Here is a 23025-nt window from a genome sequence, read left to right on the forward strand (position 1 = left end):
GTGCACCTGCTAGGCTAGAGGGCGGTGGGGCTTGTGAGCAGGCCTACAGTGGGTGTGACCCCAAGAGGGGCTGGCCGTAAGCCCTGGTTCATTGGCTTTGCGCATGACCCTCCAGTGTGGTGGGAATTGCTTTCCTCCTGCTTGGGTATCTCCAGGGCAGGAAGAGAAAGCCAGGTCGCAGAGAGGTTGAGTCACTTGCCCACAGCTTCACAGTCAATAAGGGAGCGCGATTCCAACACCGCCATTCGCCTCCAGGGCCTCTGATCTCTGATCTCAGATTCACTGGCTGGCAATAATGTTGTAGAAGCCCATGCCCCAGAATCTTCACCTGGTGGGCGAGGCATTCATTCCAATGCTCTCATTACTCACAAGGGGAAGCTGAGGCTCCCCCTGGAGTGATATATCCCACATCCTTGCTGCCAGTGGAGGGAGACCCCAGACTATAAGGGAGGCATATTTCTTTCAGGCCTGACCTCCACTGGTGGCTTAAGGCCCCATGTGGCTGCCCACAGGTTAACCCCTAGACTTGGAAGCATCATCAGCTTGGGGTCTGGGCTTCCCTCTGCTGGTGGCTGATGGAGAAGGGACTGTGGGGGAGGTTGGAACTTGAGAGGTGGCTGGAAGGGGGCCAGGAGAACTCAGTGGTGCCTAGAAAGGGGCTCGTCTGTGACTCGGGTTGACATGCGTGATCACGGGATCTTACCCGTAGTGTATGGATCTGGGCCCTGTGGGGCCGAGTGTGGTATGCAAAGAAGAGCAAGATCCAGGTCCTGGTCTCAAGGACCAGAGGGGCACCTCATCCTCCGACTAGACCTTTCTGTGGCCGACAGCGGCTCTGTGCCTGGGGGTCTAATACCTGACACCTGGATCTGGGCAAGGAGTAGCACCTAATGCTTCTCGCTTTAGGGCAAGACCTGGCATCTGTGAGGGCTGGGCTGGTGTCTGGATCTGCTCCTCAAGCCAGGTGACCCTGGGCAAGGCGACCCATCCATCCATCCATCCATCCATCCATCCATCCATCCATCCATGCATCTGGCCATCCATCCAGTGAATATTGAGCGTATATTGTGGGCCAGGCCCTATGCTTAGTGCTGAGCAATGAGCAAGACAAAGTTCCCATTTTCATGGACAGGTGGACAGACAATGATCGAACGAGGGAATGAGCAATGAGTGAATGAATGTCAGATGATGCTGAGTGTTAAGATAGAGTGGGTTAGGGAGACAGTGAGTGCTTGGGGTATAGACTGTTAGGTGAGTTGATCCAGGAATCCTCCTCACTTCTTGTGAAACCTTATTGAGGTGAGAATGGGAGCCCTGTGGCAATCTGGGGAAGAGCTTTTCAGGTTGAGGAGATAGTAGGTGCAAAGGCCCTGGGGCATTATTGGCTCAAAGCCTTTGAATTGCAGTTTTCCCCTGTGAGAAATGGGGATAATAACTTCTAGCTCATGGGGTCATTCCGCTTGTCACCTAGGAAGTGCTCCGTAAATAGTAGCAGTTGTTATTCTTGTTTGTAGCTTCATGGGTGGCTGAGGCTGTCTATGCTGTGTCACTTTGAGCCAATGGCCTCACCTCTCTGGACCTGTTTTCCCAAAGTCTAAGTTGCAGAGGAGGGACAGTTGGCTTCCTTAGATGTTCTCAGCTGGGCCCCGTGCCCTCACCCAGGTCTGCCTCCAGAGCCACCCGTGAGGGATTTGCTCAGACTCTATCCTGGGAGGCTGCCAGAGCGCCGGGCACTGCCACTTTACAGATGAGGAGATGAAGCCTCGGGGGGTGAATGACATGGCCAAGGTCTTGAGGCTTCGGGGGGTCATTGCTGGGTTGGAATGCAGCAGCCGGAGCTTTTGCCTCTTGCCCCAGAGTGTAGCTGTTGAGCGAAAGCATTCCAGAGTCTCCTGAGCACGGAGGAGGGGTGAGCCAGGCCCCAGCTGCCCTCTTCCCCTTCCCCCTTTTTCCTCCTCCCAGTGGCCTCTTCATCCGCCTACTCCCCGCCATGTACTTGTTTGCTCCTTGGAGCTGAAGGCCAAGCTGCTTGTGGCCAGGAAGGCAGCACCCTCTCGGTCTGAGGTGCTCAGCGCCATTTTGCCATCTGCGCGTGAGAGGAGACCGCTCATTCATTCCTCGTTCAACAAAAATTTACTGGACACCTACTAGGTGCTAGGTGCTGGGGATAGCACCTGTAAACCAAAACATACCCCCAAAAGGCCCTTTTGCCTGCATGGCATCTGAACTACGTATGATTCCCCCACTGATTCTCCGAGGTGAGATTGACTACACCTGTTTTCCAGCCTCGGCAACCGAGACTCAGTCAAAGCCATTTGCTCAGAAACCCTCTGGGGGCCTCACCAGACTCGAAGCCCCAGAACTGATGATTCAGTTCTGCTTCCTTGCTCCTTGCCTTTAACTTCCTAAGATCGTGCCCTGTCCTTCATGATGGGGTGGTCTTTGGCACTACAGTGTCAGGCATGGGTGGGAGGAATCCCCCTTCTTCAACAGGGGGGCCACACAATACCCCTGAGGGCCGTGAAAGTCCCCTTGACCCTGGCCCAGCTGCCATGGCTATCAAATGGGCAAGGTCTGCACTGGATATGATTTAATAGTGTAGGGAGCAGGACTGCATGGCACCGAGTCCCTACGGCCTTTGTCTCTGCCCATGCCGGGCCCCTAAGTCTGCAAATACCCTCGGCCCACACGCTCCCTAAGTGGTCTTTATGGCCATCCCCCTGTTGCCAGTGCTCCTGAGCCCTTGATCTGGCTGGTGGGCTAGGGGGAGCCGTGGGGGGCGGCGCTCCTTCTGCAAATGTCCTCTTGTCAAAGCTTTGGGCCAGGCGATTTCTAGGCATGTATCAACAAAAGGAAATGTCGGGAGAATGAGCTGAATTCCCTCATGCCAGATTGCAGCTGGCCTCATTTCTGGCAGGGCTGGTGGTGATTTTGCCGTAGTTCATCTCTCTCCAGCGAGCAGAACTTCGGGCTCGGGCACGCGGCCTCCTTAGCATCAGGTCGGGAAGGAGGGTGTGTGGGAATCTTTTGCTGATCAGAGCCCTAAAGGAGACGCTAGAGGTCAGAGCATATCAGAGCTGCAAGAACTTCAGTGATGAGCTGGCCTGACCTCTCTGTCAGACAGATAAGCAGACAGAGCTCAGAGAGCCCAGTAATTTGGCCAAAGTCACACAGCAAGTTGATGGCAGGGTCAGGACTCGACCCCAGGACCTTTGCTTGCTTTCTACCTTACACTTCTCTCTGCGCTCCTATCTTTAGCTCCAAAGGAAAGCTTAGGCTAAAGCTCTCATCTCCTCACGTCTGCTAGAATGGAGAGTGTGTCGTGGTTTTCTGAGGAGGGGTCCAGATATAAGATGTTGCAGACTTGGTTGGAGCTGAAGGGGTTTCTCCTGGGCTGTCCTGGCTTGTTCTGGGCATGGCACAGTGACGCTTGCAGCTGGGACAAGGGTCCCTCCCAGGAGTTAGGAAGACAGGTTGCAGTGAATCTTCTTGCTGGGCAGGCGCTCTGTGAACTCACTTTCAAGCCCGCTGGAATGCCTGGCAGAGGCTGGCCACTGCTCACAGCGTGTCTCGTGGCCTCTGGCCGGGCCTGCGAGGCTGGTCTTGTGTAGTGAGTCAGGCCGGCAGACCCTCAAGCTTACAGCTGGAAAGGCCCAACCCTGGCTTCCACTCCGTCAGTGTGTGGCTCAGGGACAACTGGGACTTGCCCAAGGCCACACGCCCATGGGGGGGTGGGAAGAGCTGCTGCTATGGTGCATTTGGTTTCAGAATCCTTTCCAATTCTCAGACTCTGGGGAGCAGGGAGCAAAGTGACAGAGGTCTCGTGTTTCCAGGTGGGGAAACTGAGACCAAGATGGATGAGAGTTTTTCGCAGTGGTGATGCTGGGGGTCGGGGTTGGTCCCCAGTGTCCCATACTTGAGCTAGAGCTGCCCGGGGCTATTGGTGACCCTGGGATCCTGGGGAGAACTTGACCTACCTATCTCCTACTTGTTCCCTGAGGTGACTCTTCTTAGATGGGCTCCTTAGTGGATTCCAAAAGGGCAGGGTGAAAACATGCTCAGCATTGTGACCTCAAGGGGTCTTTCCATGTCAGCACACTTGGAGTGCGCACGTGTTCTAGAAAGGACTACGGCGGGCTGCAAGTGCAGCAGGAGGGATGCAGGTTAAGCTGGCCCAGGAATATCCTGACTGTGGAGAATCTCAACACTATAAAGAGGGCCCTGAGATCCTTCTGGAGGCTCTTCCGAGAGGTTATTCTGTATTCCCACTGTTGATGCAAACCAGAGCTAGCGTTCCCTGGCTCAGTAGAGCATGCCGGGGCTGCATTACGACATCCCACCTCTTCAGCCCAGCTCTGCTAGGGCAGTTGGCAAGACAGACCATTTCGTAGGTCAGGGAGCTGAGCCTTCGAGGCATTAGTGGGACTTCTGATCCCAGAGGCTTCATGCCTCCCCTGCCTCTCCAGCCCACCTTCTGGAGCAGATGGATGGGGTAGACATTGCCTGGAGGCAGGGGAGTGGCTGAGGTGGCCCTCAGCGGCCTCCTCAGACCTTGGCATCCTGCTGTGGATGTGGTGACAAGGACCGCCCTCTCTTCACAGCTATTCCTCTGCATTGCTGTAGCTAAGATAGAATTTGGAGTCCCTTCCTGGAGCCTGATTCTGTCTCCTCCTGGGCCTTGTTCTGCTCAAAGTACAAGGCGTCCAGTTCCCCGGGGGCCCCGACCTGGGGAAGTGGTAACACCACGTGGCTGGGGCCCCGGCAGGGTGCCGAGCTCATTCCTTGGGCCTCGGGCCAGCCTGCTGCAGCCGGGAGCTCAGGCCTGCGGAGGAAGGTCCCACTGCTGGCCCGGCTGGGACTGCACTCCATGCACGAGGAGATATGGCCAGAGGGAAGCAGAGTGGGAGGAAAGTGGGGCCCCACATCTAGCTTGGCGACCGCCTCTCTGAGATCCAAAAGGGCCAAGCATCGGGGCCCCGGGGCAAGTGCTGGAAATGAGATATGTCTCCAGCGGCAGAGGGGTGACACAGGCTGGTGGGAGATGGGCCCTTGTGCATGCTCTGGGCCTCAGTCTCCCCACTGGTGCAATGAGGTGTAGCTTGTCAGGAACAGCTAGGGTCTTTCTATCTTAGAGATTGTTCCAATCGCAGATTTGTTCCAGCACTTTTAAAGCTCCTATCTTTTATCCCCCAACCATTATGCTCTTAATTACTCATCTTACTGGGCTGCTGGAGTTTGCTCTTACTGTCTTTGTTCTTACCCTGCTGTTATCAGCCACTGGCTAGCTTTGGACCCTTTTTGTCTACAGAAATGCCTTCCTTTGGGATTTCGACCTTTCTGATGGTCTCTCCCTTGCTTATACCCCAGAGATGTGCCTTCACATTCCTGCTGCCGGCAAGGGACACCTTAGCTCATCCTGTTTGTATGCCCCATTGTACAGCAGAGCAAACTGAGGCTTGGAGAGGCCCATGGTGATGGAGCCAGGACTGGCATGGGATTGCACTGCTTCCAAACCTTCATGGGGGAGGCTGGCCTGGCGGCTGGGTCTGAGGGGAGTCCTTGAGCCAGCCTGAAGTGGCCTCTGAGTGCAGAACGATGGGTGTGAATATAGTGGGCGTTGTAGCCAGGATGTGTGCCTGGGGGATGGTGTCAAGGGCTTCATCTTGCCCTAGGCTGGGTGGCATTCCTGTGTGTAGAGGAAGAGGCTCCTTCCTTCTAGGCCTCATCTAAGGGTTGGGACAAGTGTTCTTAGAGAATACACCCCGCACCCCAGCCTGAGCAGGACAGTGGGTCAAGTGAGGGTCTGCCCGAGGTCATACAGCCAGAGCTAGTCTCCAGACACTGGACTTGGCGAGCAGAGCACAGACTTCCTGAGTTCTGCCCTTCATGGGCCATGTGGAGTTGGCCAGGTGCCTGGCTGGATGGCATTGGCCTTGTCCCCTGAGAGATGGTCCTCCTCTCCTGCCAGGCCCCTAACCCCAGCCTCCAAAGGTGAAGGCAGAAACGTAATGCCTTCAGAAGTCTCCCCTCACCACAGCCCACCCAGCTGATGTCTCCAGTCCCAAGAGGGGAGATGGATCTCCCTTACAGCTTGTCAAAGAAGGGTCGGGTTGGGGAGAGGCTGAAATTTGCCAGGGGAACCCAAAGTATGTGGGGAGAGGAATCTTAGATAGGATCAGATGTACCCCCACAAAGACTTGACCTGGAGATGGGCCTGTAGACACACACACACACCCTTGCCACTCTCTGAAACCAGCTGAACACACATTCTAGCAGCTTCTATGTGCCATGATCTGCCCGTGTGCAGCTCATACAAACTTGATGGAGTTTAGAGAGGTGGGGACGTAGGCTCAGCTGTTAACCACAGACTTGCTTTTCTTGGCCTTAGCCAAGTGACATTGCCTCTCCGAACCTCAGTTTCCCCATCAGTTAAATGGGACTGATAACCTTTCCTTTAAGAGTAGATGTCAAAGGCAAATGAAGTTTTGCCTGCAAAGTGACTGGCTTGATCTGAATCTCATTATTCTGTCCTTACGTCCTCCTTTGGGTGTCTGAATGAAGCCACACCTCCTCAAGGATGAAGGCCAACCCCTGCCCTTCTGGTCCAAGAGGGTTCCCTGACAGAGGAGGGATCTGAGGAGAATAAGACAGCTGAACAGGGCAAGGACAAAAGCCTGGATGCACACACATTTCAAGGTCTCTTTGCTCAGTCAGGAGAGACGTTTTCAGTGGTTTGGGGTTTGTCCTTAGGTTTAATCTATTCCCTGGATTCCCCCAGCTGTGTTAGAAACCAGACACAAATTGTCCTCTGTGAGGAATCTTCACTGAACTCAGGCATCCATTTGGTCAGAAAAACATGTGCTGTGTTTTTTATTAAATTTCCCTGGAAAAACAATGATTTGAATTCAAGCAGGGGAGAAAAACAGGTTTCCCTAAATTCCAAGCTTGAGGACTTTCTCTTCCCTTTGAAGTGAAATGGAATTGCCCCCTGCCCCTACCCTGGTCCCCAGAGGTGTCCCCAGAGCCATGTTTTTCTAGCTGCCTGTCTCCCCAGAGAGTATGGAGTTGGGGTCAGGGATGGGATGAGAGGGCCAAAGCTGCCTGGGCTGGGTGGCCTGGCCCCTCTCTGGGCTGCTGAAATTTACTTCTGGCAGTGGGGCTGATAGTCACCCACCGTGTGACCTTGCATAACGTTGACATTTACCCTTCCAGAGTCTTGCTGTCTTTATCTGTAAAAATGGGGATCATGATTGCATAGGGCAGCTTTTGAAGAGCATGTCACAGCCGCAGAAGGTCTGAGCTGGAAAATGCTGCAGAAGCCTTCCCTTCTTCAACTAGTCAGGAAACTGAGGCCCACTGGGGAAAGGGATGTCCTTAGAACGCTTGGAAAGTCAGCTACTGGTTCAAGCCTAGCCTCTGATTCTTGACCTCAGTTCTTGTCCGTCCTGCCTCCTTGGTCCGGGTCTTGGTGTTTGTCGAGGGCATCGCGTGACTGGGGACCCCACCGCCTGCCCAGATCCCAGAACCAAAGAGTGAGACTGCATGGACATGTCCTTGTGTGCCCCCGGGGGTTTGGATGGAAGCCACCCCACAGGTATAAACACTAATCTGCAGATGTTTCTTCTCTCTTGTGCCTTCAGGGGTTTCCTGGAGACTTTGGGGAAAGAGGTCCTCCTGGACTGGATGGGAACCCTGTAAGTATTTCAAGTCTTGGGGAACAGGAAAGAGATTCCAGAGCAAGACACAACAGGTTTGAGGAATCCAAGCTTTGGGGTCAGACAAGTTGGGTCAAATCCTACCCCTGCCACCTCTGAACCCCAAGCTCCTATCCACTGTGGGTATCCTGTACCCCCCAGGAAAGCACCCCCCAGCCCGCTGAGCCCCTGGTTCTAAAGCCCCAGACCGTGCCGCATCCCCAAGGACTCAGGAAGGTTCTGGGTCGCTCCCCACCGGGGAAGCCAGGGCTACTACTGTTTTACAAAGCATCAACAATGTTTATGAGGCAGCAGTGCCCTGGGGGAGCTGATGGTTTGTAGACCCTGTGTGGAGAGAAGAGCTGAGTTCTAAAGAAATCTTCAACATAGGCATGTTTATAGAGTTTGTAAATAATCGGAGGCCTGTCATCGAGGAGCCAGGTCAGCCTGCCCTGAGGTGCTGAGCCCGCCTTTCCCTTCCTGTTCCAGGCTCAGGCTCAGGCGGGAGAGGAAGCTTGTTCTCTGCCCCAGGGGAGCAGACTAAGTCCAAAGCTCTTTGGAACACCTGCCATGTTCCCACATCTCTCTTTGGGCCTTCCCACCGAAGCAGCTGTGGCTAGCTGTGCTCTCTGTAGAGGTGACTGCTGGCTCCACGATCAGCCCCTGACGGTGTAGGGATTTCACTTCCACAAATGCTCCCTGAGCCCGACCCCGCTTGGGCTCACCCCAGCAACCATGGGGGCTTAAGCCCTGGTCTCAGAGCCGGGTGGACTGGGGTTTGAGTCCTGCTGCATCACTTGGACACATCGGTTGCCCTCTCGGAATTTCAGTTGCCCTCTCTGTAAATCTGGGGGTCGGAATGCCAGCCCCAGGGGGCTGGTGTAAGAATGAAGTGAGAGGGGGTGGGAAGGCGGTCGGCTCACAACAGGTGTCCCTGGATGGGGCGGTTGTAAACAGTAGGTCACAGCGGGCACATCGCCTGCCCTGGAGGAGCTCACGGCTGTCTGTCCGGTCCATCGCACCAGGCAGAGTGAGATGTGTGGGGTCAAGGGCCCCGGGTGCTGTGGAGGAGGGATAGAGGAGCAGGGAGACTCCTGCGGAAGGTGATGTTGGATTGGGTTGAGGAGAGAGGTGAGGGGACATTCCATGTGGAGGAAAGGTCATCAGCGAAGGCACGGAGGTGAGAAATTGGAGCCTCTCCTTCGGTATATCAGTTATTGGGTCAGGCATTATAATATGTGATGTCATCTCCGAAGCCGCCTTGGGGAGGGGCAGCAGTGTCTTTATCCTCAGATCCTGGGGGAGCAGAAAGAGGGCCTGATGAATGGCCCCAGCTTGGCCACGCAGTTGTTGAGTGACCTTGGACAAGTCACTTCCCTTCCCTGGGCCTCACCTCCCTCATTTTATTTTATTTATTTATTTATTTATTTTTAAGATTTTATTTATTTATTTGAGAGAGAGAATGAGAGAGAGAGCACATGAGAGGGGGGAGGGCCAGAGGGAGAAGCAGACTCCCTGCCGAGCAGGGAGCCCGATGCGGGACTCGATCCAGGGACTCCAGGATCATGACCTGAGCCGAAGGCAGTCGCTTAACCAACTGAGCCACCCAGGCGCCCTCGCCTCCCTCATTTTAAAGCCAAGGCGGCGTCTCCCCTCCGCTTCTTCTTGGTGGCTGTAGTGATAGCCTCCTGTCTGGGCCCACCCGAAGCAAGACAAACACCTGGTGGGTGCTGGCAATTCCCACTGATAATCAGCATTTCTAGAAGCCCCCATTTTTATTCATGCTTTGCATCTTGAACTTGATCCAGACCCCTCTACCTGTCTTTTCTGGTGCAAGCAATGGATGGTCCATTTTTAGAGACGAGGAGATGGAAAGTTGCCCATGACATACACAGCCGCATCCCCTGACTCCCAGGCGAGAGCCCTCTCCAGCATCTGGGAGGCAGAGACTTGACAGCCTACTTCATGAAGGCGGGCTTCTCTCAGGGCCCCAGCACCTCCTGGCTGGGAGAGGGAGAGAGGCTGGCCCGGTGGCTCTCAGCTTCGAGCTGAGCCACTGTGTTATTTCCTTGCACTTGACCTAGGGCACATCACATAACTCTCGAGCCCCAGTGTTACCATCTATGAAGTGAAAGTGAAATGAGATCTGGGCCAGACACCGGGCCCATCTTTATTGTCAGGATCAGGATTCCACCTCTTCTTTCACACTTACAAGTGGAAAATACTAGGTCTGGAAATCCAGTCTCCCTGTTTTACAGATGTGGAAAGCTGAGGGCAGAAGGGGGAAGGGTCTTGTCCAAACTTCAGGCCAGGCTCCGAGAGTCACTAATCAGGCACAAGGGATGGTCAGCTCCAGAGGATCCCACCAGGTGCCCACAGGGGGATAGCGTGGAGGGAGTGGCCCAGGAGGGAGACAGGGCAAGTAACCGCTTTGCTCTCTTCCTATCTGCAGGGAGAATTGGGCCTGCCAGGGCCCCGAGGAGTCCCCGGCCTCATTGTAAGTACACAGATGCCTGGGTGGTGGGGCGTGGGGAGCAAGCGACGAGTCCTGCTGGAAAGGTCCCTCTCTCATCAAACCCCAGGAGGAGCTGGGGGAGCAGGACATATCAGTCTGGCCAGGGCGCAGAGGGAGGAAAGCCCTGCTGTGTGTCCTCAGGTGGATCGCCCACCTTCTCTGAGCCTCTTTCTTCATTAGTTAAATGAAGGCAGGTGCTTGGAGCATGAGAGTGCGGATGTCCTTTCACACCTGCTGCCTGCCCATCGTACTGCAGGGAGGTCTAGGTAGGTGATAGCATGCCCATCCACAGGTGAAGTGGCTGGCCGAGGAGCTGAGGTCATGTCAGGCTGTCTTCCTCATCCTTTCCTTCACAGCACTGACTCTGGAGCCAGACCCCCTGAGTTCAAGTCATAGATCTGCCCCATCATGACTGTGTGACCTGGGTGAAGTTGCTTACCCTCTCTGAGCCTTAGTTCTCATCTGTAAGATGGGGATGATGATAGAGTACTCTGGGGGTGGTTGTGAGGATTAACTGAGGCCTTGGCCCAGGGTCTAGCATTTAGTAAGTGTGCCCTGAGAGGAAAATATCATTATATTAATCATTGCTATCACCTCCTGACATGCCTGGGACTGAAAGAGGCCTGTGCACAGGGAGGTGGGAGGCAGGCTGACCTCTGACTCCATCCAGATTGGGGTAGGCCTTGTGGAATGGTTCCATGAGCCAAAACCAGGGCCTCCTGCTGGGCCCTCAGAGTGGGACCTTGACCTTGGGTCTGGCCACAAGAGCCGTTGAAAGGTTCAGGCCTGGGAAATGACTCTAGGAGCTTTCCCCAGGGTCTCATGCCCCTTTGCTCTGTCCTCTGGTCATTCCTCATGGGGCTTGAGTCTGGGGGGCCATGGAGGGACATAAGTAGGCTGTTCCCTAGTTTGACTAATGGGCTGCCGGCTTTGGCTACCCCAGCAACTATGCCACGAAATTCTGTTCAGAGGGAGGCTGGAGAAGGCCCCAGGGGAGTTCAGGGGCCCCATTGTTTAGGGGTGGCCAGTCCTGGCAAGAGGGCCCAGAGGTTCCCAGTGGCAATGGGTGAGTGCAGAACCTGGGCAGGGTAGGGGCAGAGAGTCTGCACCCTAGGCTCGCCTCCTGGTTCTGTGCTCTTCAGCTATGGCCCCAGGGAACCCCTTCATAAGATGGGATCCTTGTGCCCACAAGAGCTTTGTAAAGAGTCAGGAGGGCTTTGTAAAGAGTCTGACCACCACAGATGCCCACAGTCCAGTGCAGTCCTGTGGCTAAGGCGGCAGTCCCTGCAACCAGACCACCTGGGTTCGGATCCTAGCTCTACCACTGGTTGAATTCAGATGCTGAGCAAATTTCTTAACCTCCCTGTGTCTCATTTTCTTCGTCTATAAAATGGGGATAATAGTAGTACCTAACTTAGACTTTTGTTGTGAAGATTTAAAGAAACTAGTACATAAAAAGTGCTTCGCACATAGTAAGGACCCAAGAAGTGCTCGTCATAATAATAATAGTTATTGTTAGTTCACCCACACACATGTATGTTATGCATGGTAGCAGCCCTCTGGATTGCTGTGTAGAGAAAGATTTCAAAGTCACATTGGAACTTAGTGGGAGACACGGGCTGGGATCAATGAGTGACATCTCCTTGGCTTGGGGCAGTGAAATGTCCACCTATGAGTCATGCATTTGTCATCCCCGATGTCCATTCAGCAGGACTTTGCTGGGCATTTTCGTTGGCACAAGGCACTGCCTAGATGCTTTGGAAAAGGAATATCTGCAACGAGAGGTAGAGAACCCCAGTTTATGAGGACCCCCAAAGTCTTGTAGTCCTGCCTCCTCTAAGCTCACAGGGATGCCTTCTGGAACATCCTGGTCACACAGTGATTACACTCCAACTTGAACAGCCTGGTGTTGGACACTCTTTCCTGGGGGAGCCCAGGCCATTCTACAGAGCTCTTGCTATGTGTGGTGTTGCTGCATCCTGAGCCCCAGTCATTCCCCTGCCCCTGGGGAGAGACTGTTTGAGATGAAAAGATGGTCACTTTCTGTCCTTACCAAGGCTCCTTCTTCAGGCTAAATGCTCTCAGTTCCCAAAGCTCTCCTGCAGGGATGTTTACATATCCTGGCTTTCATCGTTGGCATGTGTTTCTCTTTGTCATTGTCCTGGTGTCCACTAGGTTGGGTCCTGAGAGGACCAAGAATATCATTTGGCCGAATGAATGCAAGCTCTGGAGACTCAGACAATGCCCTTGGCCCTCCTGACTCTTTACAAAGCTCTTTCCCACCTATGCTCCCCTTTGCTTTCCTCAATGAGGGTTGCCAGATAAAATACAGCATGCCCAGTAAAATTTGAATTTCAGATGCAATATTTAGAACACATTTATACTAAAATATCATTCGGTGTTTATCTGACATTTGAATGTAGCTGGGCAGACTGTATTTTTATTTGCTCAATCTGGCAGCCCTAGTCAAAGGAGCTCTTAAGAGAATCCCATTTGGCAGATGGGAAAACTGAGGCCCGTGGTCAAGATCACCCATAAGGCAGGAGAAGATGGAGGCAGGACCGAAAGGCATGTCCTCCAACTCTTAGTCCAGGACCCGCCTCCCGCTGCCCGCTTCTGAAGGGCCTGAGCTGGGGTGTTCCTGCGTTCCTCAGACTGTGCACCCCCTCATGATGTCCCTTTCCAAATCGCTGATCTATGCCTCCTCAGGGTTCCCTCTTGCTCTGTGTCTTTCTCTGCCACTTTCAGCCTCACTTCCCGTTTTAAAATTCCCTCTGCTGCCACGGGGATGTTCCCTTCCTCCTGTGGTGGTGGTGGTGGGGGGTAGTCACAAGCACAGACCAGACCCTGCCAAATCACCAGCACTCCCCGAACGAGTGCCTTCTCTCACCCAAGGACCCCCTCCTGCCCTGGATTTTTGGAAACAGCAGCTTCTGTGCCCCAGGTTGGGGGCAGGGCGGGTAGGGAGAATAGTGGCCTCCCCAGAGAGTTGGAGAGGAAAGGAATTTTCTAACCAGGAGTTAAAGGGGAAGAGGGATTATGAGTCACCTCTGGTTTTCCAGAGGATGTGGGTTTTTAGCTGAGCAAATGGGAATTCCACATATGGATGATTATTTTAGTGGAGATTCAGGTTTATTCAATGCCTTCTGTCTAGTCAGCTGAAGCAATTTGCATGCAGACTGAAGCTGAAACTTCCCCTGTCACCGCCCCCCCTACCCCCAGGTCCTTGCAGGCGGGAGGAAGAACATGAGGAGACAGACTAACATTTATGGAACGTCTTTCTATTTTGTGTATGCTTGGTGTGCACTAGGCTGGGGAAGCCTTGAGATAGTTGAAGGGGGGCGGCCTCAGCCCAGTCACCCCGATAGGGAGGCTGGGGCCTGAGGTCACCAGCTAGGACTTGCAACCCGGGTCTGTGTGACCCGGATCCCAATAAGCTGCTGGCGGCCCCCTTGCAGCCTCTGAGGGGGGACTCCCTTGGAACAGCCCCGTTTGAGTAACTGAAACCCTTTGGCTGGCCCTCAAGAAAAGAGTGCCTGATTCCAGAATCTGCCCAACAAAGAAGATTTCTGTCTTTTTTATTTTGAGTGACAGAGGGAATTTTGGCTCCTCCATGGGTCTAATGAGACCCAAAGAATATGTGGTCTGGCCAAAGCCCAGCATGTGGGGTATAGTGGACGAGTCCCCCATATTCTGTCAGTAAATGATCATCTGGCTTTGTTTCCTTGCGATGAAGCAAGATCAGGAGCCTCACTAGCTGACACTTAAACCAAGCCCTTGTGTGCCAGGCCTTGTGCGAAGTATTTAATGATCATGGCAAGCCTCTGAGGGTAGGAAGTGGGATTATCCATGGTACGCTTAGGGGAACCGAGGCACAGAGAGGCTGAAACACCTGCTCCGGGTCACACAGCAAAAAGCTGGACCTGGGCCTGTGTCCGTAGGTCACGGACTTTACCACTGCATCCCGCACTCAGCTCTGTGTGACTTCTGGAGACAGAAGAATGGAGACAGCGGATATGTGAGTGTGGACTGCCCCAGGGGCTGTTCTGTGTGAGAGATGGTGCTTATTAAAACCACACAGGAGCCAGGACCGGCCATAGCCCCCACATCCCTGTCCCCAAGCCACTGATCCCTATCAGAGTTTCTGGAAAGAGGCCTTATTGCCTTCAAAGGCAGTTCTAGGAACGCCGAGGCGAGATTTCTCCCTGGAGGGCTTGTAAATGAGAGCGTGATTAGGTTTCTTTTTCACCCAGTTGTTAAGCCACTCTGAGCGAGCACCTCCACCATATTAAATGGTCGCCAGCATGGCAAGGGCTGTGAGACCTGACCGCAGGGGCCTGGCCTGGCCTGTGGGGTCGGGGAAGGGATGTTGGCGCTTCGGCGGAAGGATGAGTGCGTGTGAACAACGTGAGCGCAGGGTAGAGCATTCTGGGTCTGGGAACCCGTGGCCAAGGATGCCACAGCTGCAGAGGAACGGCGGGGCAGGAAGGGAAGACGTGTGTGAGGGGTGGTGGGAGGCCCTGCCAGCCAGCCAGACCTGGATTCTGGTCCTGCCCATGTCCCCTGTTGGTTGCTTAGTCTTGGGTGAGCGACTTCACCTCTCTCTAAGCCTCGATTTCTCCTCTGTAAGATGGGCCTCGTGGGGTTACGGTGAACAGCCGGCGAGGGCCCAAGCAGCACATTCCAGCCGGAGCCCAGCGTAAGCTCCCGTTAACGGCGGTTGACGGGACCTTGAAGTCTCGCTCGTGGTGTCTGGCACACAGTAGGAGTTCTGGAAATGGTTGCAGACGTGGTTGGTTGTGTTTTGGTGAGAGTCATCAAGACAAAAGGCAAGATGTGTAGAGTGGTGTCTGGGAGCTTAGGCAAAAGTGGGAACAGGGGGCGCCTGGGTGGCTCAGACGGTTAAGCGTCTGCCTTCGGCTCAGGTCATGATCCCAGGGTCCTGGGATCGAGTCCCGCATCGGGCTCCCTGCTCAGCGGGGAGCCTGCTTCTCCCTCTGCCTCTCTCTCTCTCTCTCTCATGAATAAATAAATAAAAAATCTTAAAAAAAAAAAAGTGGGAACAGGATCCAAATTCAGGGCATTACTCATTGTTCTTTCTTGTGAGGACATGACATGCTGTGTGTCGCTCGGTCAGGCTGCCCACAAGGGTGTCTAGTGCAGAGCCGACTGGGGCTCTGCGGGCTGTACTGGGGGGAAAGCGGCCTGGAATTTTCTCTGTTCCTCCCCCGAGTGCTTTCAGAGCCCAGCATTGCGGCCCTGCCAACAAGGAAAAGGCCTGCCCTAAGCAAGCCGCCACCTTCTCTCCATGTGCCCTGCAGCCAGAGTCCCTTTTCCACGGATTCCTTTCCCCTTGGCGTTGGATACCCATGCAAGTCCCTGCCCCCCACCACACACAGGCCTTCTTGGAAGGGCCTGCAGGGGCGGCGAGTGTGGTGTTGCTGTGGCTCCCCAGGGCCCCAGGTGTCAGTCAGGCCCGTATTGAATTCAGTCCCCACACAAGCCACCCTCAGGCCTGCAGCGGGAAGAAGGAGCCTGTGTTCCCAGAGCTGCTGACTGATCCCCTGCCCACAGCCCGGGCCCCAGCTGGAGCCAACTGTGCCAGGAGAGCCTCGTCTGTTTATTTGTGGATCATGGGGAACTCTGGGCAGGCCACCCCTGGCTCCCTTCATCCAGGAAAAGAGAGGGAGAGAAGCAGCAACCAGCAAGGCCTAGGGAGGTACACTTCTATGAAGGGCTGGCTTTTCCTCGGACCCCAGCCTCTCCTGGCCAGTGATCCCGGCCTTTTCACTCCCCTCTCTCCCTCCTCTCCCAAGACGACTTCAGAATTGCCTGGAAGCTCTGGAGACGGACTGCCTGGTGTGAATCCCAGCTCCATCCAGTCCTAGCCCTATGGAGCCTCAGTTTCCCCGTCTGTAAAATGGGGATGGTAGGAGGGTGAATCTCCAAGGGCTGTTGTGAGGAGTCCTCGGGTCGAGGCAGGTAAGGTGCTGAGCTCCATGCCTGGCAGACAGTGCTGTTTGTGTTAGTCTCGGCACCTGTTCTGACCTTACTTCCTTCAGGAGAAGATAACTTGATAGAGCTGAAAGCACCATTTCTTGGCAGAGGTTCAGCTAGAAGGTTTGGTTTGACCTAATCAGGTGGGTTTTTCTCAAGGTCCCACAGCCCATCCCTGGCAGGGCCGTGGCCGGACGGTGGCCGGCCTCTGTGTCAGCTGATCTGAGCCATTGCAGGGGCCGGGGGGCTGGGGTGGGACCCGACAGTGTCTCAGCAGACCACGCCACCATCTGTGAACTCGCACCTTCTCTCTGTCTCTCTCCTCGGGCCCGTCGGCCCTTCTGCGGAAGTCGGGCAGGAATGCGATGGAGACCTCTCGGGGCAGTTCCCACAGGAAGCCTGGGGCACCTAGCCTTCCTCCCGTGCATCCGCGCACTTGCCAGGGACCCCCACAGAGCCTGACACAGGGAAGGGGGAAACTGAGGCCCAGAGAGGTCAAGCACATTGTTTGAGCACACACAGCAGCCAGACACTCTGACGAGTCACAGCAGATGGAAAGGGGGGAGAAGAGAGCATTTTCAGGGGCTCCCTATTTCTGGGCGTGGGCTTACCGTTATGGCTGCGACTGGAGGCAGTAGTGGTAGGGATGGGCTGGAGCTGAGGACCCGTGAGGGGAGGAAGGTGGGCTCGTGCAGAGAGGATCCAGCCACCGCCTCATTCTCAACCAGGCTCCTCACCTCAGCACTATGGGCATTTTGAGCCAGATCGTTGTGTGTTGTGGGGCCTTCACCCACTAGATGCTGGTAGAGCCCCTTCGGCTGGGACAACCCCAGATGCCTCCAGACCGTGCCCACTACTTTGTACGCGTAAGTCAGCTCTCCCTGAAACAACTCCAGGAGGCTCGTAGTACTGATCCCCGTTTTAGATGGGGAAACTGAGGCACGGAGAGGTTAGCCACCCCAAATCACATGATAAGCAAGCAGCAGAGGAGAGATGAGACCAGGTGGTCTGACAGAGCCAGTGGGGTTGTGTCTTCAGAAGCCCAGGCTAGGAGACGTTGGGGATCATCCCTCCCAGGCCAGACTCCTGGGAGCCACCTCTCACGATGTTCTCTTCTCTTTCTCTTGCCAGGGCGACATGGGAGCACTGGGTCTGATTGGCTATCCAGGACCCAAGGGCGTGAAGGTAAACAAGAGCCCTCCCTGAATCCGGGTCTCGTCCCTTCCAGCCACCACCCCCCGCCTTGACCCATGGCAGCCCAGAGGGAAGTGTGCCTGGACACAGTGTGGGGGGAGGGGAGGACGGGGGCTCCGAGGGGTGCTGGGATGGGAGCTGGCAGCTCAGCAGCTCAGTTCTTCCCGGGCCTGAGAGCCAGTCAGCTTCTGTATGTCAGTTATGGCTGAAATGTCTCTTGGACAGCAGTCCTTGAGCTGAGCATGAATCTCATGTGGTTCCAGACGTCAGGGCACTGAAAGGCCAATGGGGGAGGGGGGAGGGCATCACCAGGGGCACAGAAACTATAGTGGCAAACCAGTGAACTTCGTAGGTCCCTGGGTGGGATGGGCATGCAGGAAAAAGATGGGCCAGAACTGCTAGGACCTCATTCCAGGGACGACCCCATGTGGCCAACGTGCAGGGGGCAATGCTTGTGGAACCCATCTGTCCCCATGAGCAGCCTTCTCCCCTGGATTTGTTCGGAGTGCCATGGCTCAGGAGTCAGCTGTCCCTTCTCGTGCTCCTTTAGTCCACATCATGGCCCTCCGAGCTGGGAGTCATTGCCCCCTTTCACGGGTGAGAAAACTGATCGCTGGGTGGGGCATCAAGCCCCGGGTGGGCACGGCAAGCCAGTGGGTGTCAGGCGGGGCACTTGTCTTCCGTGGCTTTGAGACCCCCCCTCACAGCAGGATCTGGCCTTTGTCTTGCAGGGACTGATGGGGAACATGGGGGAGCCCGGACTGAAAGGTGATAAGGTGATCTGAATACTCCCTTGTTGCATTGTGTTTTATCTGCATGCGAACCAACCCCCTCACCCCCGCCTCAACGCTGCTGCTGCTTTCTCTCCAGGTCCACCCCCCCTGCACGCCTCCTGCCTCCCCTCTGGCCCCCCTAAATCTGTGTTCCCCGGCTTCTTCCTTGTAACCGAGGTGGAGCTCAGGCAGGAGGTCTGGGGCGTGCAGACCTTGGAAGATGAGCATGGGGGGCTGTTGAGGCAAAGGTGGGGGGTAAGGCAAGGCAGGTCTCTGAATTCGGAGAGCAAAGCTGAGGCCAGCGTCTAGACTCGGAAGCCGAAGCCAGCGGGGGGGAGGCGTGGAGGGGGGCGCGTTGCTGAGATGACAGGCCCCATGGCGGGCAGGTATGGTGTGGGGGCTGGAGACCTCTCCCAGCCACAGGAGGAAATGAATCCACATAAGCCACCGCAGTAAGAACTGGGAACCCACCCCCAGAGAGCACGTGGTCTGACTGTGCAACAGAAAAGCGGGAACAGGCCTCTGAGCCCCTGACCCGCTTTCCTCCCAGTTGCCATGGGGAGGCCGCCCACGCCACGTGTCCTCCCCACAGTCCTGCTGCTGAACCCACCCTGTGCCAGCCCACAGTTGGACAGGGGTCGGTGGGACCCCGGGGCTCGGCAGGGCAGCACCTGGCCCCGTCACGCGGTATCTGAGGGACGGAGACGTGAAGGGCTGGGGCGGCACTCCCTGGGCCCTGTCCTGTAGCTATCTTCCTGCCCTCCCCTCTTAGCCTCTCACCCGAACCAGGCACCCCAAAGGGGGTGTGGGAGGGCTCGGGCCTCCAGGGACCTCAACCACGAAGCAGAGCTAGGGCAGAAGGGCAGAGCTGATGAGGCCCTGGGAGGTCACCTCCTCCAGTGTCTCCATTTCCCGGCTGGGGAGGCAGCCCCAAAGAGTTCAAAGAGATGCATCAAAGGAAACTCAGCCCTCGGGCTCTTAGAAAAGGGGAGGTGGGGGGCTGCAATGGGTAGCCAGGGGTGCCGTGCTTTCTCCATCTGTTTCCACCTCTACTGCCTCCTCACTGTTCCCGCCCCCCCTGCCACTGGGCCTCCAGCTGCAGCCCCCCTGGGGCTCCCTCGCTCCACCTCTGGCCCTGCCCCGCTGACTTCTAAGCCCCCTCCTCTGTGGCCCTCCCCTTGAGTCTCCCCCACAGCTACCTGTTTGCTCTGGGGTTTGAGACATCAGCGCTCTGGAAATGTTGAAGTCATGGACAAGGGAGAAAGGAAGAGGGGGTGCGGGGGGTGTAGGCATTGAATTAAGCTTTTTATAGGCCCCTCTGCAGAGCTGGCCTCCCGCTCACTGGCCCTTCAGGAACATGGAAATAAACGTGTGTTACATGGAACTCGGCTGGCTTGCTGACTGCTGGTGCCTGGCTCATTTCAAGATGTGAAAGCTCTGGAAAAAAAAAAAAAAAGAAAGAAGTGGAGGAAATTGTTTTCCTGCCCGTAGTTTTCAAGAAAATCAAATAAGTCTTTGGGGTTGGAAAAAAGAAGAAAAGAAAAAGGACTTTCTTTTCTGTCCTTTTGGCTGGGGAGGGGTCTTAACATTGCTGAGAGGGCCCCCACCCCCCGGCCCTCCCCTGGGATGACGGAGCCATCCCTTCATGTTCCCTGGCCATCCTGCCTCGAATCCCAGATTTTCCATGACCCGGCCTGGCCGCGGTCCCACTTACAACCACTTGGCTCCGTCTTCCTGCATGGAGGAGCCTTCTGGAACCGACACTCCTGCTCCAGCCCAAATCCATTGTCCTGATTTCTTAGGTGTCTTTTTAAACTTTTTTTTTTTTTGAATTCCCTCTGTTCCTCCTTTAGACATTAAACACACACACACACCGAAAAAAAAAAAAAAACCCAAAACTTTCTTGGCTCCCAAACCTCTGGAATATTATACAGGGTTTTCCAGATTGGAAAAACCAAAGTAAGTTTTTTTTTTTTTAAAGCTATTTATTTATTTATCTATTTTAATTTTGGCTTTTGTTTTACCAAAGTTTTTTTTTTTTTGCGGGCTCATGGCCTTAGCTGCATGATGTGGGCTCTCTAAGAGTCTCCATTCTTCCCAGTTTCCTCCCCATCCTTCCTATTGCTCCCAGGGCTGTGAGTGTTTTTGGAGTGCTGGGGCTGGGGTGCCGTTGGGAACATCCAACATGGCAAGCTGGAGATGATGAGGGCTGCATGATGGGACTCCGGCTGTAAGAAGAACCGTCTTCCCGTGTGGTTCTCCGATAGCTTGTTTACCAGGATGTGGCTGAAAATAGGGAGGGACCAGAAGAGACCCCTGAAGGCCGGAATCCATGTCACCCTAGGAAGGAAACACTCAGAACTAACTCGAGACCCGTTTACTCGCTGTTTACACATAGTCTTAGCCAGCCAGGCTAGCTGGTTTCTCATGCTATAGCTGATTACAGGCAGCTAATTAGAAGTGGCCCCACGCTGATGGCTGGCATAGAGACTCCCACAGGAGGAAGAGTGACAGCTCCCAGCCCGGTGGTGAAAAATGCCAAGCAACAGATGCGAATGCTCAGAACCCTCAGAACCCTCCGTGATGGGGTGGGGGGGACGGGGAGGCCCTGTACAGTACCTGCCCCTGTGTGACATGAAGCTGATGATGAAGACGTTGAAGGATCAAGAAGCAGTCCCTTTGATCTGCCAAGTGTCAGTTGTTCAGGAAAGGCCAGGCAGTTTGGCTTTGTTAGTGGTGTTTTCAGCCACCTGAGCAGCCCCAGGCTGGTGTGCAGCGAGGCTGGCTCCTTGCCCCCCAGGGCCTGCCTTCCCCAGCCAAGCTTCCCCGGGGGGCCTGCCCTTTACTCTCACAAGGCTGCTGCTGGTCAGATCCACTCTGGAAACAGCCTCAGCCAAGCTGTACCTTGCTGGTGGGTCTGGAAGTGGGGAGGCTTCCAGAACCCACCGTGATCTCCATTGTAACGTTCTTTGCTGGTGTGCATTTAGGGTGAACAAGGGGTTCCAGGTGTGTCAGGAGATACTGGATTCCAAGGAGACAAGGTAATTGCAGCGGATTCTACCCCCCCCCGCCTCTTCTCTGGTCCCAGCTTCCTTCTCAGGCTCCCTCATGGGCCAGGACCCCCCTGCAAGATGGCTTCCTTTCACATAACCCTATCTTCTCCAGCCTCAGGCCCCCATCACCATCTCTTCCCTGGCCTTGACAACAGCCTCCTGACTTATTGTCAGGCCCCCCGCCCCTTCTCTCCCAGTCTGTCTTCCTCACTGCCGCAAAGCTCTGCTCTGTGCTCGCAAACCATCCTTGGCTCCCTACTCGCCCCAGCACCCAGGGTCCCAGTGAGCGAGCCCCTTGGACCCATTCCTGCCCCTCACCCTTACAGCCCCGAACTCCACCGAAGTGCCCTCTGCCCCACACACTGCTGCCTTGCCAGGCACACTGTGCCCTCAGCCTCTGCACGGCCCCATTCTTCAGAACCCTGCTCAGATGCCATTTCCTCCACCTGCTTGGACAGTGGCCACTTCCCTCTCGCATGCCCCGAGCAGCCTGTCCGCCCGTCATCTGTGGCTGCACCTGGTTGAGGGCGACTTGGGCTCAGCCCTGTGCCAGACAGCCAGCTCCCTAAGGATTTTGCCCCAGACTGCCCTGGCAGAGCTCAGCCCAGAGTCCTGCACAGAACAGTGAACATTTAGGACATGTTTGAGTAAGTGAGTGAGTAACCGGCCTTACTGACTGGTGGATGAACCGAGGCAGCTTGCCGAGGCCGGCTCCTCTTTGCCGGTGTCCGGCACCATGTGGCCACATCTGGACCTCGCCCAGCCAGTCGACAAGGTCCAGATGTTGGCCCGCTCTCCCTCTTCCTCTTCCCTCCCTCCTGGCTGGCCTGTCCTGACCCAGGCTCGGTGTCTCCGGAGTGCAAGCCACGCAGGCCTGGCTGCTTCCCCGGCTGGGCCCCCGTCTCTAGAGTTCCTCAGGCGTAAAGGGCACTGCAGTGCTCGCTTGGAGCCCCCCGGGGTCCCAGGTTCCAGGACGACTTGCTGAGGACAGGGCCTGCTGTGTCACCTTTCATCCCTGAGCCCCGCCCACAGGGGTGCCCCACTGGAGCTTGCAGGCAGGGAAAGTGAGGGGGGAGCTCATCTCCCCCAAAGGTGGATGTTCTCTAGCTGCAGGTGGGCAAGGGTGACTGAGCAGCTGTTCACCTGGCCATTTCTGTTCCTTACTAACCCCAGCCTGCTCTTGGTCTTTTCCAGGGGAGCCAGGGATTGCCAGGGTTCCCAGGTGCACGGGGGAAGCCGGGGCCTCTGGTAAGTACCTTTGGCTCGGACACCCCCAAACCTCACACTCTCCAGTCATGAAATGTGGCCAGGGACACAGTCACATCCTGGACCGCATTTCCTCCTGCAGCCGCCCTGGTTGCCAAGCAGAGCTGGACAGGAATGAGATTCACCCGTTTTACAGAGGAGGACACTGAGGCCCAGAGGGGCAGGAACTCACCCAGTGTCAGAGACGGGGATCGGTCACTGTCAGAGTTATGGGGAGAATCAGAATCTGGGGCTCCCAAAGCCTTGAAAATAGCAGTAGCATTAATAACGTGTATTTCTTGAGTGTGATTATGTATCGGATCCTTGCCATACCATACTTCTTTGAAGGCTGCCAACCACCCCAAGGGCTAGAGTATTATTATCCCTCCCATCTTACAGATGGAGAAACTGAGCTTCTACAAGATGAAGTGTCTTGCCCAAGGATCCCATGGCTGTAAATATAGGAGGCAGGGTTTGAACAGTAGCTCCTGGTTATCTAGGGAGATCTCATGCATATGCTCCTGAGTTTTTTCAGCCATCCACAGCCAGGGGGC

At 55.3% G+C, this 23025-nt stretch overlaps 1 protein-coding gene across 14 annotated transcripts in view; it reads left to right on the forward strand.

Annotated features, from left to right (window-relative positions):
* Nucleotides 1–23025, forward strand: part of COL27A1 (collagen type XXVII alpha 1 chain) — a 135753-nt gene that overhangs the window by 49111 nt on the left and 63617 nt on the right. For 13 of the 14 annotated variants that reach the window (XR_014140133.1, XR_014140131.1, XR_014140132.1 and 10 more), the window contains 6 exons: nt 7641–7694; nt 10147–10191; nt 17338–17391; nt 18132–18176; nt 21161–21214; nt 22421–22474. Coding sequence is in view for 11 of the 14 variants with exons in the window: in XM_081803443.1 (XP_081659569.1) it covers nt 7641–7694; nt 10147–10191; nt 17338–17391; nt 18132–18176; nt 21161–21214; nt 22421–22474 (306 nt within the window). In the remaining 3 variants the exon portion in view is untranslated. The remainder of the gene's footprint in view (nt 1–7640; nt 7695–10146; nt 10192–17337; nt 17392–18131; nt 18177–21160; nt 21215–22420; nt 22475–23025) is intronic. The other variant, XM_081803447.1, reaches the window with a different exon arrangement.

The sequence above is a fragment of the Leptonychotes weddellii genome, chromosome 14, assembly GCF_054177405.1.
Source record: "Leptonychotes weddellii isolate Sample4059 chromosome 14, ASM5417740v2, whole genome shotgun sequence".
Taxonomy (NCBI): domain Eukaryota; kingdom Metazoa; phylum Chordata; class Mammalia; order Carnivora; family Phocidae; genus Leptonychotes; species Leptonychotes weddellii.